We start from the raw sequence: 15,267 nt of genomic DNA, 5'->3' as shown, positions 1-15,267 counted from the left end.
CATGCATGGCTTGTGGCCATGTGGTTAAATATCAAGAAAACACACACATAGGCTATGTATAATGAAGAGATTGGTCTCTGGCATTCCTAGATTTATTGTTATTAATTCGTCGTTAGTATCGTACTCTGTGAGTTATGTCATAGTAATTCGGCTGTACTTCACTGTACATGTGATGGGGATCGATTGCCCTTCAGAGCTGATCCCCAGCCAACTTCAAAGCAATCGCCAGATTTATTATTTTACCACTGTACTTTGATTGGATACACAAGTGGCTCGGATTGCAGCAGAGAAACTATGAATCACGAACAATGTAATTTACAGTATGCTATGAAACAAGTCAACTAGTTTATCCATGGTAAATTCTAACTGCTCTTCGTCCTCTTCCTCAGCAATACCATCATCATCACTGTCCTTGTCACCGAGGGGCTGCTTATCTGCTGTCTCCATCGTAGGAAGTAAGTCAGGTTCGACACTGCTGGATTGTTGAGTGGCGTCGGAGGCACCTGGAACAGAATGGATGGATACCCCAGGTCCACGTGGGGATAGGTAGCTAGGATGGGATTCTAGGCGGGCCAATTTCTTGCGTAGATGGGAGTTTGCTTTCATGCGCCACTTGAATGTCATCGAGATGTACGATGCAAGAATGGGGTTGCTGGCGGTTACAACCTCGATGGTCTCCTTGAGCTGCAATTCCTCGTCCCTCATGGAGGTCAGTATCCTATGAGCTTCGATTCCAATAGTGACAAGCTCTTCCTTTGCACGTTGGAGCTTGACCCAGGCTCGGGTTGCTGCACGGAAGTGCTCCTGTGCCCATTCATGCGAGTGAATATCATCATGGCCTCGTAAGAGCTCGACCATACTCAGGAAATCAGGGTGGGTGACATCATCCCAAGTGAGGGACGGCTTTGGGGGGATCATTGAGGTCGCAGCATTGTTGTACTTGTCAAGGGTAGAATGGAGCGTTTTGCCCCGCTTTCCAACTAGTTCTGATATCCGTCGACGAGTTTTGTAGTCTATCATAGACAAGTCAATATTGTCATCGCGAATTGTGGTGAAATACTCACCAGTTTTGGGGAGACCCATCTTTTCAAGCTCAAACTGACGAGAGATGACACGGTGTTCCAAGTCATCAAGCAGGCGATGATACTTTCTCTGGTTACGCAATCGGATGGCCTCTTGGCGCTGAGATGAGTCAGCATGCCATGGTAATGTGAAGAACGATGTCGCTTCCAGTGCAGAGACAATGCAGCGTGCTTCGTCCACTTTGCGTCGGGCACGTTGAGCCTGGTAGGCCAGTTCTGAGGTCAGTGACACAGATAGTCTTGATAGAAGTGGCTGAAGCTCCATCCTGTTCAAATAATGAGTCAATGTACATATTATGTGGGCAGAACTTACTCAGCGCCCTCTAAATGCTCCAACGCTTCAAGATACTCGATTTTGGCTTGTTCATCCTTCGGCTCAGATTTCAGCGACATAATATACTCCTTCTCTTGTTGTAGGAACAGCGGGCAGTCGCGATCGACGTTGAATGATGGGTGTATACCTTTAGTCACCTTGAGGATATCCATGGACTCGCGGATCTGTGTCCACGCAGATGCATGATTCCCTAATAGGAAGTTGCCTAGATGCCAGAATTAGATCTGAGTATTTGAAGGCGGCAACACTCACCTAAGCGCTCATATTTATCCTGGTCCCATTTCTCGAAATGAAGGTGGATTCGGAAATGCCGGTAATATGCGGAAGCATGGCAAGTTACTGCAGCCAGACCGTTACTAGAAGAGAATGCTCGCTCGTTACCTTCACCATCTTCGATACCTGCCCCTTTTTTGAAGCCTATGAGATGAGTAAGTTGACACAACCTACTATGTGCAACACCATGGAAAGATCCAGTGCAGGATGTAAAATTGGCCCGACGGGCAGCATCACTGACTGCAGAGTGAGCAAGTGTGACCGAGAAGGTGCACCCGACGTCATAAGCAAAGAGGATATTTCTCCCAAATGTGCTGACTAGTTTGTTTGCAGCTGCAACTGGGTACTTGGCCCTTGTAGCTGGCATGAATAGGAGGGAAAGAAGTGAGGGTAAAAGTGACTTACAATTCCCCGCTCCTGACCATATCCATGACGAATTGAACGATGCCATGCTGGCAAATAACCAAGAAGACACCAGTTTCGTCCATAACACCCAGGGATCCAGCCTTCGTTGTTTGAGGCATTGGCCGAGAATTCTTCCATCCGGCACAAGACTCTGGGAGTGGATCGTTTGTTCCTGTCTGTATCATCACCAAGTGAGATCTGTGTTCACCATACCAAATGTCTGTCATACCGTTGAGTTTTGTTTCTTTGTGTTTTCAAACACATCTACCTCTGATCGAGGTAGATAGTAGTCACTGTAAAAAATTCGATTGTCAGATTCGTATCGATGTGGAAGGCGCGATAGAGAAGTATTTCCATCGCCAGTGACGATGAATTCAACTGAATGCTCTGGTTCATCATGAAGCTAGCATGACACATTAACGAGTGATCACAAAAAAAAAATGGGGCGTACCTGGTAATGACAGGCAGGGCATGAGTTCTTGAGGCGATAATCCGGTTTGTCATGTCCCATGACATGTTTTACGAAGGCGTTCACTCTCCTAATGATGGAATAGTATGCATCGAAAGCCAATGCCACCTGCGTTCGAAGGTATGGTTGATATATGACCTAGAGAAGTGTTCCGTCAGCCCAGGAAAGTGCAGTGCCCAACGTTTCTACTCACGCAATGCAAATCTGCCAACAACCGAGCAAAAGACTGGACACTGAAGTTCGACGAGGAACGCATAAGGCCATGAAGGAGCTCAAGAGAACGTATTGATATTGCAACAGTCGGATTAACAGGAGTGGGTGGAATGTAGCCTGAACGAAGCAGGGCGATGGTAGGCGAGGTTTCGTCCGGGTCCTGAGGTATATACTCATACGATCGACCATCTATGGAAAAAAGTAGTATCTCCTAAGGAATATTAAGTGGAATAAGTGTACCAAAAATGTCGATGACATAAATATGAGTGGAATTCAAGTTTTCTGGAGGTTCAGGGTGATGGAGTGGCACGCATCGAGGATTACTTGTCTTGTACATGAGGTAAGCGTCAGAAAGACTGGGAATTAATGCTGCCCAGTGTGCTTGCGATGCGTTTATTCGATTCTGCCACGAAACCCCTCTGGTTCGTCTCAAAGGTGATGCAAAGCATCAAGATGGGGTGACAGTCAACCCAACAAAATGTTGAAATAACCACCTCAGCCTAACAGGGCGTATGGTGTAATGGCTGTGCACACTGAGTTCGCGATCCAGAAGACTGGAGTTCGATTCCCAGTATGTCCAACTTTTAGGTTTCCCTAAAAAGACCACGTGCAAATTCCAACATGGTGGACATTCTGCGGAATACACCGAGCACACCCAAATCCGGTTGCTGCCACGTGAGCTGGGCACGTGAAGCCAAGCATTAAATTAGCCGGCCTGACAAAGTTTCAGGGGGTGTAGCTCAGAGCACTAAGGACCCAAATCCGGCTGCTTCAGACCACATGACATGGACATGTAGGAGATTAGCAGTAAGTCCGGCCTGAATATGAATTCAGGGGGTGACGGCTCACGGGTTGTTGGAACCCCGGTGGTTTGGGTCACATGTGGATCACATGGTCGATCCAATGTGAAGGGGGTGTGTTGAAATAACCACCTCAGCCTAACAGGGCGTATGGTGTAATGGCTGTGCACACTGAGTTCGCGATCCAGAAGACTGGAGTTCGATTCCCAGTATGTCCAACTTTTAGGTTTCCCTAAAAAGACCACGTGCAAATTCCAACACAAAAAAGACTCACTGCTTTGGCTGAAGCGACATTACTACATCAGCAAGCTCCTCGTAAGTCATGTCCGAGGATGTATGGTCAACCTCCTGGGACACGGGCTCGTTGATGCCTATGCTCCAGTCATCATCCCCACCGAGCACAACATCATTTCTAATGTCTTCTATCATAGAACCAATAGCTGGGGAGGCATCTAAGGTGGTGGTTGATTAAGTCCTTGGGCCCATTATCTGCAGGCAATCCTCACCTTTGAGCATGGCGGACTGTGCGGCTTCGAACTTTTGCCAGGCCATTTTACGCATTACAAGCCCAGATTTCGTTGTTTTCAAGCCATTGTTTACGAAGTTTGTGTTGACAAGCTTAGCTTTGCGCTTTGATCTCCCCATTGTGGGCTGCGTTGGGGCGGCAACGATAAGACAGTAGGACGATAAATTCGGATAACTCCGCTAACATGTTTGAAAGGACACGTGATAAAAAAGTGGTTTAGGTGCTGTCATTTATTTGTATGGTATTGTTATTCCACAATTCTGAGAGCATGCTCTGTCTGTAGCGTCCATATATATGAGGGATTTCGAGAGCATGCTCTGTCAGTAGTGTGTATATATACAAAGAATTTTGAGAGCATGCTCTGTCGGTAGTGTGTATATACAAAGAATTTTGAGAGCATGCTCTGTCGGTAGTGTGTATATATACAAAGAATTTTGAGAGCATGCTCTGTCAGTAGTGTCTATATATACAAGGGATTCTGAGAGCATGCTCCGCATGCTTGGAAACGTGATTGTATATACTGTGTCTATTTGCGGTCCCTATATATATGAGAAGCACAACGTGATTGTGTATCTATATATATATACATGGGATTCCGAGAGCATGGGGAGCATGCTCTTGGAACATGATTTTGTATCTAAGAAGGTATCATGACCCCCCCTCGCTACGACACCTAGTTATATTGATCCCGTGATGAGTAATAGGTGCCCTCAAGACGAAGGCTGGGCACGTTGCCGCTGCTTCCAAATGGGCCTCATCACGGAGCCAAAAGTCCGAGCACATTGGAGCGTCATGGCAACATTTACACAACCCCGAATTGCAGCAACGAAAGTCATTTTCAGCCACGATGCTTCGATTGAGTCTGTCGCAAGCGGATGGGACCAACACAGACGAAAGCTCCATGCCTGTCTCGTGATACATCGCGAGTGGCTATCCGAGTCGTCTTCCGAAGTTTATCCGCAACTTCGCTGGGCAAGCGAAGTTGCTTTGGGAATTTTGAATGTAACTTTCGCAGCATTCCTTGCCGACAAATGTACATGATTCAATCGAGAAGCCCCGTGATTATCCAGGATCGTGGGAACAGAGACTGTGGCAAGCGCTCTCAGGCTTCAGCTACATGAACTTACTAAAACCGTTGCGTTTTTCTCCCCGACCCTTGGCCCACTTTGTGCCGCCGTTTGCTGCATTTCGTCGGCGAGCCGCGGAATGGACTTGCCGGCCCTCTCCCGACCCTACTCCGGCTCGAGCTTTCCATTTTAGAAGTGTCTATGAGAGGTCGACATATACGCGTTTTGGCAGCAGTGGTCCGTCACAGAGGGGGCTTCTTGATCCCTTCGATCCCACAATGGTGAGAGTAGGTGCCGTCGTCATTGGTGGAGCAGGTTAGACTCGTTCTTGGTGTCATTCTGGTTTGGGGCCTCACCTATGAGGTTGGAATTCAAGTGGTATACTTCGTGTATCACCTAGAAAGAGTGCCGGAAACCGGAAGATTACGATTTATAGACGTCTCTGTAGACTCAGAAAGACAAGTGTGGTTTCTTTCTCCATATCTTCTCATTAGGTCTTCTTCCAACATTGTGTGTAGGCGGGGGAGGAGACTTTCCAACAGATAATACACCAATACAAAGGCCACATCCTTCCCTCGCACCACCCTCTGACAAAATATGTTGTGAATGTGGCTGAACGCATTTTGGAGGCGACGAGTCTCGGCCATGTTAAAGGACATAATACCTTATCTTCCTCTACGGACCTAGTAGATGATGTGTGGAGGCCTGACGGCGATCGGTTGTCATCTCCCGTTTCGAATGACGAATGGGAAGTGTATGTAATTGATGATGATACTCGGAATGCGTTCGTCTTACCTGGTATGTGGGGAGCTCCTATTGTGGTTCAGCCTCTATTGTTGATAAGGCTCACTTCTCAGGGGGAAAGATTTTTGTTTTTACTGGAATCCTTCCGTCATGCAAGAATGAAGATGGTCTGGCGTCAGTCTTAGGTCATGGTGAGAGAACAAATTTTTTGCACAAGTAGAACCGGAATATCTGATCATGGTTTGTCCGAAGAAATCGCACATCAAGGTAACGAGGCGTTGCTGCTTACTCTAGTACCCACTTCACCCCGACTCCAGTTGCTCGACATTCAGGAGAACGAATGTCTTCTACGAAAGTCATTTTCTTCCTAGTAACACTACTTGAGTTGTTGGGCTTGGACGTCGGGGTTTCTCGAATTGGGTTAACACTCCTACTAACGTACGTCAAGGTTGGTGAATTTCCTTGAAGCTTTCTGAGACCCCGTAGTCTTCCGAATTCAAGGACCCAGGAAGCCGAAGGTACATTTGTTTGTTATTCACGATCTTACAGACACAGCTGGACTCAGGCTGGAGTCTTTCTTTCAAATAGCTGACTCAATCGGCTTGAAACTCATGTCGAAAGCATGCTTCGATCCGGCTGAGGCAACAAGGCAAGATTTCCACCCATACTCTTGATCATCCCCCAAGATTTTCTGACACACATTGTTGCACAGATTGTGGGGACGAATGGAGGCGGAAGAGAAAAAGGAGTCAAAGGGGTGGTTCTGGTCATTGATCTCGAGGGGCTCAGTAGGCGATGTAGACATTTTGAGCACGCATCCAGCGTCTGGGAAGCGAGTAAAGGTATGTTTTTTTAAGCGAATGCTATAATCGCAAGGGGGATTTTGACTTGATATGCAAATAGACAATGGAAACACAAATACCCGAGGCACTGGCTATTCGAGCTGCCTCCTCAGCCTGTGCCCACACACTGGGCCCCGAATTCAATGAGTTCCGGATGACTGCTTTTGGTGCATAGATGAACATCTCGAAGGATTCATAGTGAATGGGATAGAATTCAGCTCCTTCATCCCCTGACTTGCTTGTGTCCATTTGCGGCTAATCGAGTATCTATCAGGAGGAAGCGACGTTAAAGTTGAACAGTGACTTGAGGAAGAATAGGGGGAAAGTCCCAAGAATGAAATCAGCCGGGCCTTTGTTTGAATCTGGCCATATGTTCCAGCTCCTACTATCATGGAGAGAACGTCCCAATATACCACAGAAAAGGTATACATCATGCATTTAGGGATATAGAAACTCTAACTCACTGTTGCAACGCTAGCAGGGGGCTTTGGACCATAAACGGCCGCCAAAATGCCAGCAAAGGGGACATACAGGCCTGCTATTACGGGAGTTACCCATGATTCATGACTTGGCTGGCTTAAACGAGGGGCTTCGAACGCCTTCGAGTTTGCTAACTGTCATTTCTCCGAGTTCCTGGCCGAGATTCATTCGGTCCACTGAAGTACCTGTTATGTATTACTCGGGAAGATCCGGAAATACCGCACACTTGGACACGTGTAGTACCGACATGTCTGCTGTTGGAAGTATGAAAGTAGAGCGAGCGAGGTTGTGAGCGATACATGATGGGCTTATGGACGGATTTACCTAGAATAGAGGGTTGGAAATGGACTCACGCCAAAGGGCGGAATAGAGGCATGCCACGGTCCAGCTCGAGAAGGACCTCATGGACAGGGATGAGTGGGAAGGCCGACTTTGCGCGGCAAGAAGGGTAGCCCCTCTGAAAACACTGGGGCGGAAACACAGGAAAAGGGGTGTGGCCATGGAGTCCTAGCACGTTGGTGAAAGAACCACTTCGAGATGAGATGGTGTAGCGACTTAGAGGCTCACGCCTTGGGAATGACAAGGACACATTGGAAGCGGAAGCAAGAGGCTTGGTGCAAACTCGCGCTTTTTAAGGTCACCTGGACTCAATTCAATTGATTATTTCCTCTGGATCCATCGTTCATCTCTCGAGGTTCATGCGTGCTGATAAACTAGTCAAACGCGACAAGCGGCACCAAAGGGACTCAGTGGCGAAAAGTAAAACTGGTATTGGGTTTGGGAAAACAGAACCTGTGTCTCGGACAGCTCCCCAAGCCGAGGGTAGGCAGCAGAAGTCCGTCGGTGGAAAGGGAGCAAATAACAAGCCTACTGAAGATGCGAGTAGCGGAGATGAAGAAGTGAGGAGACCCAGGAGGAAGGCTTCACAGGTTAGATTTTTTTTTTCAGCCTTGCATTTGACACCGAGTTTGCTTTGTGGTCCTGTTCAGGATATATCCCAGGAGGAAATTAGCCAATTTTTGGCAAGTCTGGATTTCGGGTTGCTTCGTGAGGATGCCTCCCCTGGAGGCAACGAAGACTTCAATCCTAAGCGAGAATGGCGAAAAGCAAGGAAAGATGAGTCTCACACGTCGAGGACGAGAAAATCGGGAGCCAACGTCGAGACATCTGCCAAGTCGACTACAGAAATCTTCCAAAAACTTGGGAGAGTGAAAATGGTCAGTTACTGCGAGCGTTAGGAGTCTTTCCGCTTGTGAAACTTGGCGCAATTGTGCAGGACATCCCAACAGAGGCGCTCTGGTACAGCAACCCATATACCCTGCCAGCGCCTCCCACCCTTGTTGACCCCTCTTCTGTGTCATCACTTCGCTCACGGGCTGAGAAACTACATGCTTCCCTGAAGGCCCCAGAAATGAGTGCTACCGACCAGCGATTTGTCTCGGATGTCCTGAAATCGGGGACCTCGTCAGACAGACTATCAGCTCTAGTCCTATTGGCGCAATCTAGCCCGATGCATAACACAAGGGCTCTGGAGGGTTTGAAAGCGATGGCGGGAAAAAAGGGGAGAGATGAGAGTTTGAAGGCGTTGAAGGCTATTGTGGATTGGTGGATAGGTGGTGGCGCGCCGGATCGAAAATTAAAGTATGCACGTATAGTAATATCCCTTCCTCTTGCACGTTTGACCTGGCTTCGCTCGTAGGTACTTTGTTGATCAACCACTTACACACCCAGAGGTGACCGATGCGCATCTCACGTATTGGTACTTCGAGGACTGGTTGAAGAAATATTTCTTCTCAATCTTACAAATACTTGAGGTTCGTCAAGTCAAGGAATCGAACAAAGTCTATTGATTCCCTTCCTCCAGGCTCTTTCAATGGACCCGCTCCCTTATGTCCGGACTGAAGCCATGATGCTCATCTATCAGTTGCTTTACACCAAGCCTGAACAAGAGCAAAACCTTCTAAGGGTCCTTGTGAACAAACTGGTTCGTCTTCATCCGCCGTGAGAAGGTGCTTCACCTCAATCTAGACAGTATAGGGTGACACGGAGAAGCGGGTGGCGTCCAGGGCTTCGCGCCATGTGGTGACGCTGTTACAGCATCACCCTGGGATGAAGCTTGTCATCATTCGCGAAGCCACCGAACTTATCTTTCGCCCCGTCGCACCCTCAGTTGCTACGTCGGGGCCCAAAACTGGCACCGGCAAGCATGTCAAGTTCGGTGACTCAAACAAAATGTCTACATCCTCATCCACTCCCAAGAACCACCACTCCCGCTACTTTAGCATCATCACCCTCAATCAGATTGAGCTATCACACAAAGATCCTCCTGGAGTGACGGCAAGTCTGATAGACTTATATTTCAAGCTCTTCAAACAGATCCTCGATGAGAGTGGAAGGAACCCTCAAACGGTGCCAACAGAGGATACAACAGATAAAAATGATAGGAAAGGGAGAGGAAGACGTCCCCAGAAGCATGTCAAGGGGGGGAAATCCAAGCATTCCCAACCGGCTGGTAGCTTCGTGGAGGCAGACGATGCCCATTCCGGGATTATCTCCGAGATTCTAACTGGCCTTAATCGGGCCTTCCCTTACGCAAGCATGAGTCAAGTCACACTGTATGTAGTTCAAAGAATCTTTACCTTCAGCTTTATCTGATATCCAATTCGCAGCATCGACGACCACATTGACACCTTGTTTCGAATCACATCCTCTGGGAGCTTCAACGTCAGTATTCGGGCATTGACTTTGATTCATTTGATCTTGCGTTTCAAACCGGTCAGTATTCAACGCTTCCTGTCATGTTTTTTTTTTTTGAACATTTTCATGATTTCCTAGGCGATTGAAGATCGTTTTTACGGCTGTCTGTACGAATCAGTCATCGACTCGCGCCTCATTACCACATCGAAACAGGCAATGTGGCTCAACCTAGCATTCAAGGCCATAAAAGCTGATAGGAACACGATACGAGTTGTTGCATTGGTGAAACGCTTCTTGCAAGCGCTGACAATGCATCAGCCCGCTTTCATTTGCGGTGCCTTATATCTACTCTCTCAGGTTCATTCATCCAGTTGGTCTCCCGTATTCATCAAGCTAAATTTATTTTGCTAGCTGATCGAGCTTAGTATTGATTTGCGTATGATGATGCAACAATCTAGCTTAGAGAGATTATCAGGACCAACTGGCAAACGGAAACGTCGGGAAACCCAGCAACCCGAAACCAACACTGCCGTGCAGGCCTACGATCCAAAAAAAGGAAATCCTGCGTCGGCTCACGCAGAGACAACCTGTTTATGGGAATTAGTGTGTCTTTTCATGCCACTTTGTGTCGCTAGCTTACACTGAAACTTTTATCCTGACGGCTACTTCAGATTCCGCTTGTGTATCACTATCATCCATCAGTGTCCTTGCACGCAAAACAGATATTAGCATCCATCCCCGTCACCACTTCCCCCGACCTGGCTCTGAACACGCTCTCGCACTTCCTCGACCGATTCGTGTATAAGAAACCCAAGCCACCTAAGCCTATGGAAGTCAGAGTCATGCAGCCTGAGGCATACGCGTCATTAGACATCGACGTGGGTGGGGTCATAAAGACAAGGGAAGGGATAGGTGGTGGCATATTCATGCACGGAGCGTCTGGTGGCGGGCCGGTAAACGAGGAAACTTTCCGGAACAAAACGGTGGAGGAAATCCCAGTCAATGAGGTGGGAGATTACATTATCATCACAAACTTTCAGCTGACGCTGTTCCCTTCAATCTTCAGTTATTCTTTCATAGGTTCTTCATGACTAAAGTACACAAGGAGCAGCAGATAGCCAAAAAGGCCGAAAAGATAGCAAAAGTAATCGAGAAGAGGAAACAACGAAGAACGGGCGAAGAGGGCGAGTTCTATGGAGACGAAAGCGGTGAGCATTCAGATGAAGATGGAGCGTCAGATGACGAAGTAAATGAGGATGAGGTTTGGGAGGTGGGTTATTCCCTTTCACGTCCATACCTCATTGGCTCAGTCTACCGTCATAGGCATTGAAGAAAACTATGCCAGGCGGACAGGATATTGATCCCCTGGAAGAGGATTCCGACGATACGCCCAACGGGACTGTTGATTCTGAAGACCCAGATGAAGAACTGTCGGAAGCCCAGAATAGCAATGGTGACATCGACACGGACGATGCGGATTCGGACGCCGCTGGCAGCCTTGATGGCGCCGGGGCTGAAGACGGATCCGAAGGCAGTCTCATTGAATCGGACGTGGATCTTGTCGATCTTTCAGATGTTGAGTTGCCGGACCGAGGCAATGAAGACGACCCGAAGGCTTCTCCGTCAGCTTTCGAACCGGAAGACTCAGAAGCCGTTTCAGGACTCCGTAAGCCCCATGCAAGTGATAAAAGTAAAGGAGGCAGGAAGAAACGTAAATTGGCACTGCCTACATTTGCGTCGTACGAAGATTATGCTAAGCTTATCGAGGAGGGACCAGAGGATGACATCTAGAGGGATAAATGCCGAGTACCACATTTTCATACGAAATTAATCATGCACACAGGATCGGTTGCTGTCTCACCTTCGACTGCGCGTAATCGGTATTTATGTCCTTCAGTCCCACCGACAAGTAAATTCCTTTGTATCGCAAGCATACAGCAAGGGGAAATGTTATCCCAAGGTAACCATGTGATAATTTGAGCGCCGCTGGACCACCCCACGATGGACGATGGGTAGAACGTGCAAACGCGCGGCCACTCTTATATGTCACATTATTGTTTTATCTGTTGGACTGGGGCCCCACAGCAGAACCGCGAGCGAAACGCCCATCCAGAACCTGTCACACTAACATAAACCCAGAATTTTAAATAACAAAGTATAAATAGGCAACGCTCTCCGTGCTAACCCGCTCATGACACTGAGAGGCACCAGTGGCGAGGAAAGTCAAAGCAAATTAATCTCGGGTTGCCGGTGTGATCCCCAGATTTTCAGGAATGTCCGTCATCAAATCGAGTGATGAGGCGCGATCCCCCACATAGCCATGAAACAAAAGTCCCATCAGGGTTATGCACGCTTGAGAGTGCTGCTGTAGAAAGCGAAGCTCCTCGCTCGACTTTTCCCTTGCGATCTTCGCGTTGCCGGCGAAAGCAGCTATGCTCGGAGCCACAATTCATGGGGGAAAGCATGACCAGGATGTCTGATGCAGTAGTCTTAGCAGTGGGACAAGTTTCGGCTTTTCTTTCAGCGTCGTTCGGAGGCTGATTGGCAGCTCGCCAGGCGAGCGGTGATGGTTGCAACACCATGGAATGAGAACTGAAAAGGAGCCAGTCAGCGGCGAAATAAAGATGAAGCCGCGCAAGCAGTTCTTAGGCAGGATATGTCACTGGCGACCTCGAAAATCTGTCACTAGTGCGACAGGCACTGAATTCAACGCTCAAATACGAATTGCAAATGAATTGAAGGCAAATCTGTGATTCCATTCAACTTTTGAGTACCGCCACTAATTGCTTGACAATATTGACATTCATCGCGCCTAGTCGAATGGCGTCAAATCATCCGGCATAAAAGATGGGATATTTCTGCTCAAGTAAGCCCCCGAGGCGCAAGACGTGTTGTATACGGCTTCAGCTGGATCTCACTAGTAACGGCAAAATTTACCTGCTTGAAGCCACATGAAGTCTTTTTCGACAGAACTGTGGTCTGGCAGAGAGAAGCTTATACTCGCGTTTGATATTGGCGCCACATACTCTGGGGTTGCGTACTCACATCTGTTCCCGTTGTATGTTAATCGCCGTAATCGCCTAACGAGCTGAGTCTCATCAAGCTTGGTAGTTCCCCTCAAGCTGTGTCATGCGTAAGCGGTTGGCCTGGCCAGCCGGTCCATCAGAGCGAAAATAAGGTTCCATCCCTGGCTTGGTACGATAGGCATGGCAATGTAGGGCCGTTCTACCATGATAGCTGCTTCGTCATTCACTTTCCTCGACCAGGCGAGATTATTTGGTGCAGAGGCTGCTACCCCTGATGCTGAAATCCGGGCGGCGAGAGGTGGTTGGAGCCTTGCAAAACACTTCAAGTTGCACCTACACCCTGGGGCGAAGAGTAACAGGCTGGACATTGCTTTAGACCGTACGTTGATACCTTTCCTACTTGTGACCTTAAACGAATTTATTCACCATGTCCCCACAGCTCTCCCATATGGTGTCACGTTGCTCAAGATATATACTGATTTTTTCGCTTATTTATTCGATCATGCGAGACACGCATTCTGCGATCGAGTACCCGATGGGGAATTTGTCTGGAGCAGATGTAGTGAGAAGGCCGAAATAGTCATCACGCATCCAAACGGATGGGGCCCCACTGAACAGACATTCCTGCGAGATGCAGCCATCGCAGCGAAGCTTGTCAGGGAGGCTGATGCGGTGAAACGAACTTTTTTCGTATCTGAAGCTGAGGCAGGCGTGCATTACTGCATCTTTACCAATAACCTCGCACCTTGGCTCACTGTAAGCTGTTTCGAGTAGACAGATAAGCCACTGAATTGACGATCTCCGCGCCACAGAAAAATGCTCGGTTTGTTGTTTGTGATGCAGGTGAAATCATTTCGGACTCTCCTGTCTTGTGCTTACAATAGCGTCAGGTGGATCGACCGTGGACATTACCGTGTATTGTGTCACCGATACACACCCATACCTCAGACTCGAAGAAGTTAAGCCTTCGGCTTGTGTACAAGCAGGCGGTATCTTCGTCGATAAAGTTGCTGCGCAGTACTTCTTGCATCGCTTCGCAGCGAAACGAGCGAAACTTGATGAAAACGCCCAAATAGAATTCGTCAAAGAAGCCGTCGAAGATTTTGAGGGGAACGCCAAGAGAGCTTTCAAGAACTCCGAAAATGGTGCGTATGTTCGGGTTGGCAGCACCCAAGTGACGATCGGGGCTGCAGGGGTAAGACGAGGTCGCATGGCTCTGGATGGGTGAGCAACGCCAATGTATAATAATCCCCCAAGCATCTCAGACTAGAACCCCCCAAAGGCGCACGATTGAATCTTTCTTCACACCCTCTGTCAACAAGATCATCGCATCGCTTCGACTTCAGCTGAAAGGGACGGAATGTGGACACATCCTCCTTGTAGGCGGCTTCGGTGATAGTCAACACCTGGCGGAAAAACTCCAGGCCGAGTTCGACAGGAAGAGATGCCAGGTCGTACCAGCCAATGATTCAAAGTATGATTTCGCAATTCCCCTCACCTTTCGTGGTGTTGAAATCAGGTGCTTATTTCAAGGTCCAAAGCCGTATCGTATGGTGCCGTCATTTGGCGTGCAAAGTTGGCTGTTATCCGCCCGTGTAAATATGAATTTGGAGTGGTTATGGGTCGGACGTTCAACCCCAATGATCGGGCTCACAAAACACGCCAAATACGCCATTGCGCTGATGGAAAAGATTCCGTCGCAGGAGCCTGGGTTGCCCTAGTACGTCGGGTAAGTGAAACACTTTCCCCGGGTGTACAGCTGTACTTATTTACGACTTCCACCAGGGTCAAATCGTAAAGCAAGGAGAACGATGGCATAGGCATTTTCGTCTTTACTCTGACGTCCCTACCAGTAAAGTTGGTCGCCTTTCTGTGAACATATTAGCTTTCACTGCCACCGACCGACCCACTCCACGTTGGGCGGAGAGCGAGGATCGTAAGTGGCTGATCATCTTTTCGGTGCGATTCAGTGCAAATCACTCATTTCGGCGGTGCCGCAACCCTTTGTTTACAGGCAGGCTGTTCAATGGCTTCGAATACGTGTGTACAATATCCATGAATGTGCCGGATAACCTTCAGGATTGGAAACAACGACAAGGGAAAACCGGAGGTTACTGGACTTTTGATTACACCGTTAGCGTCATGTACTCTGACAATAAGGGTCTGAGGGCCTCCCTTGAATGGGATTGTGGAGGAAGGAGGGTGAGTAGGTCCCCTCGTCTCTTGGCAGAAATGGTTGACAGAACGGAATGCAAAGGAGAGATCTCCCCTGTTATTATACCAAACTCCCTTGCATAAATTTCTTGCCA

At 48.3% G+C, this 15,267-nt stretch overlaps 6 protein-coding genes and 2 non-coding genes across 8 annotated transcripts; 7 read left to right on the top strand and 1 right to left on the bottom strand.

Moving 5' to 3' along the window:
* Positions 1-315: 315 nt before the first annotated feature.
* Positions 316-3,209, bottom strand: EI90DRAFT_3152974 (uncharacterized protein; the record flags this gene model as incomplete). Its single annotated transcript, XM_039065830.1, has 10 exons — positions 3,017-3,209; positions 2,757-2,965; positions 2,546-2,701; positions 2,324-2,497; positions 2,095-2,270; positions 1,864-2,042; positions 1,669-1,833; positions 1,396-1,621; positions 1,065-1,348; positions 316-1,013 (listed from the first exon to the last, which is right to left on the bottom strand). The coding sequence occupies exons 1-10, from the start codon at positions 3,111-3,113 to the stop codon at positions 316-318; spliced, it is 2,364 nt and encodes a 787-aa protein (XP_038918562.1). The 5' UTR covers positions 3,114-3,209.
* Positions 3,210-3,282: 73 nt separating this feature from the next.
* EI90DRAFT_t92 lies at positions 3,283-3,356 on the top strand. The gene has a single exon. It is a non-coding gene; the product is annotated as a tRNA-Ala (tRNA).
* A 364-nt stretch (positions 3,357-3,720) lies between these two features.
* EI90DRAFT_t93 lies at positions 3,721-3,794 on the top strand. Its single transcript has one exon. It is a non-coding gene; the product is annotated as a tRNA-Ala (tRNA).
* Positions 3,795-5,505: 1,711 nt separating this feature from the next.
* EI90DRAFT_2913607 (peptidase family M48-domain-containing protein) lies at positions 5,506-6,587 on the top strand (the record flags this gene model as incomplete). Its single annotated transcript, XM_039054503.1, has 7 exons — positions 5,506-5,631; positions 5,688-5,967; positions 6,027-6,104; positions 6,166-6,180; positions 6,231-6,351; positions 6,400-6,431; positions 6,502-6,587. Coding segments are annotated over 7 exons (738 nt in total), but the record flags the coding sequence as incomplete, so codon positions are not given.
* Positions 6,588-6,631: 44 nt separating this feature from the next.
* Positions 6,632-7,022, top strand: EI90DRAFT_3047968 (uncharacterized protein). Its single transcript, XM_039059591.1, has 2 exons — positions 6,632-6,755; positions 6,817-7,022. The coding sequence occupies exons 1-2, from the start codon at positions 6,639-6,641 to the stop codon at positions 6,928-6,930; spliced, it is 231 nt and encodes a 76-aa protein (XP_038918560.1). The 5' UTR covers positions 6,632-6,638; the 3' UTR covers positions 6,931-7,022.
* Positions 7,023-7,862: 840 nt separating this feature from the next.
* EI90DRAFT_318231 (uncharacterized protein) lies at positions 7,863-8,560 on the top strand. The gene is made up of 2 exons (XM_039066369.1): positions 7,863-8,164; positions 8,225-8,560. Exons 1-2 carry the CDS (start codon positions 7,934-7,936, stop codon positions 8,471-8,473), a joined length of 480 nt encoding a protein of 159 aa, XP_038918559.1. The 5' UTR covers positions 7,863-7,933; the 3' UTR covers positions 8,474-8,560.
* EI90DRAFT_3047964 (CBF/Mak21 family-domain-containing protein) lies at positions 8,529-12,048 on the top strand. The gene is made up of 10 exons (XM_039059590.1): positions 8,529-8,876; positions 8,935-9,049; positions 9,100-9,219; positions 9,273-9,850; positions 9,905-10,010; positions 10,071-10,289; positions 10,344-10,535; positions 10,604-10,939; positions 10,999-11,202; positions 11,256-12,048. The coding sequence occupies exons 1-10, from the start codon at positions 8,647-8,649 to the stop codon at positions 11,721-11,723; spliced, it is 2,568 nt and encodes an 855-aa protein (XP_038918558.1). The 5' UTR covers positions 8,529-8,646; the 3' UTR covers positions 11,724-12,048.
* An 835-nt stretch (positions 12,049-12,883) lies between these two features.
* Positions 12,884-15,256, top strand: EI90DRAFT_3152970 (uncharacterized protein; the record flags this gene model as incomplete). Its single annotated transcript, XM_039065829.1, has 10 exons — positions 12,884-12,990; positions 13,044-13,146; positions 13,199-13,337; positions 13,398-13,714; positions 13,771-13,801; positions 13,849-14,182; positions 14,241-14,432; positions 14,492-14,687; positions 14,744-14,894; positions 14,973-15,256. 10 exons carry the CDS (start codon positions 12,884-12,886, stop codon positions 15,254-15,256), a joined length of 1,854 nt encoding a protein of 617 aa, XP_038918557.1.
* Between the last annotated feature and the right edge of the window lie 11 nt (positions 15,257-15,267).

Source organism: Cantharellus anzutake, assembly GCF_015039405.1.
Source record: "Cantharellus anzutake strain C23 chromosome Unknown EI90scaffold_13, whole genome shotgun sequence".
Taxonomy (NCBI): Eukaryota; Fungi; Basidiomycota; class Agaricomycetes; order Cantharellales; family Hydnaceae; genus Cantharellus; species Cantharellus anzutake.
The sequence above is the reverse complement of the archived record's forward strand: the minus strand, read 5'-3'. Positions and strand labels throughout refer to the sequence as shown.

Excerpts from the sequence above, each read along its gene's own strand:
- EI90DRAFT_3047968 (XM_039059591.1), top strand. The coding sequence starts at position 6,639 with ATGGAGGCGGAAGAGAAAAAGGAGTCAAAGGGGTGGTTCTGGTCATTG. Across the intron at positions 6,756-6,816 it reads CGTCTGGGAAGCGAGTAAAG|ACAATGGAAACACAAATACC; the intron begins GTATGTTTTTTT and ends ATATGCAAATAG.
- EI90DRAFT_318231 (XM_039066369.1), top strand. The coding sequence starts at position 7,934 with ATGCGTGCTGATAAACTAGTCAAACGCGACAAGCGGCACCAAAGGGAC. Across the intron at positions 8,165-8,224 it reads CCAGGAGGAAGGCTTCACAG|GATATATCCCAGGAGGAAAT; the intron begins GTTAGATTTTTT and ends GGTCCTGTTCAG.
- EI90DRAFT_3047964 (XM_039059590.1), top strand. The coding sequence starts at position 8,647 with ATGAGTGCTACCGACCAGCGATTTGTCTCGGATGTCCTGAAATCGGGG. Across the intron at positions 9,220-9,272 it reads GGGTCCTTGTGAACAAACTG|GGTGACACGGAGAAGCGGGT; the intron begins GTTCGTCTTCAT and ends TAGACAGTATAG. Across the intron at positions 10,536-10,603 it reads CAACCTGTTTATGGGAATTA|ATTCCGCTTGTGTATCACTA; the intron begins GTGTGTCTTTTC and ends CGGCTACTTCAG.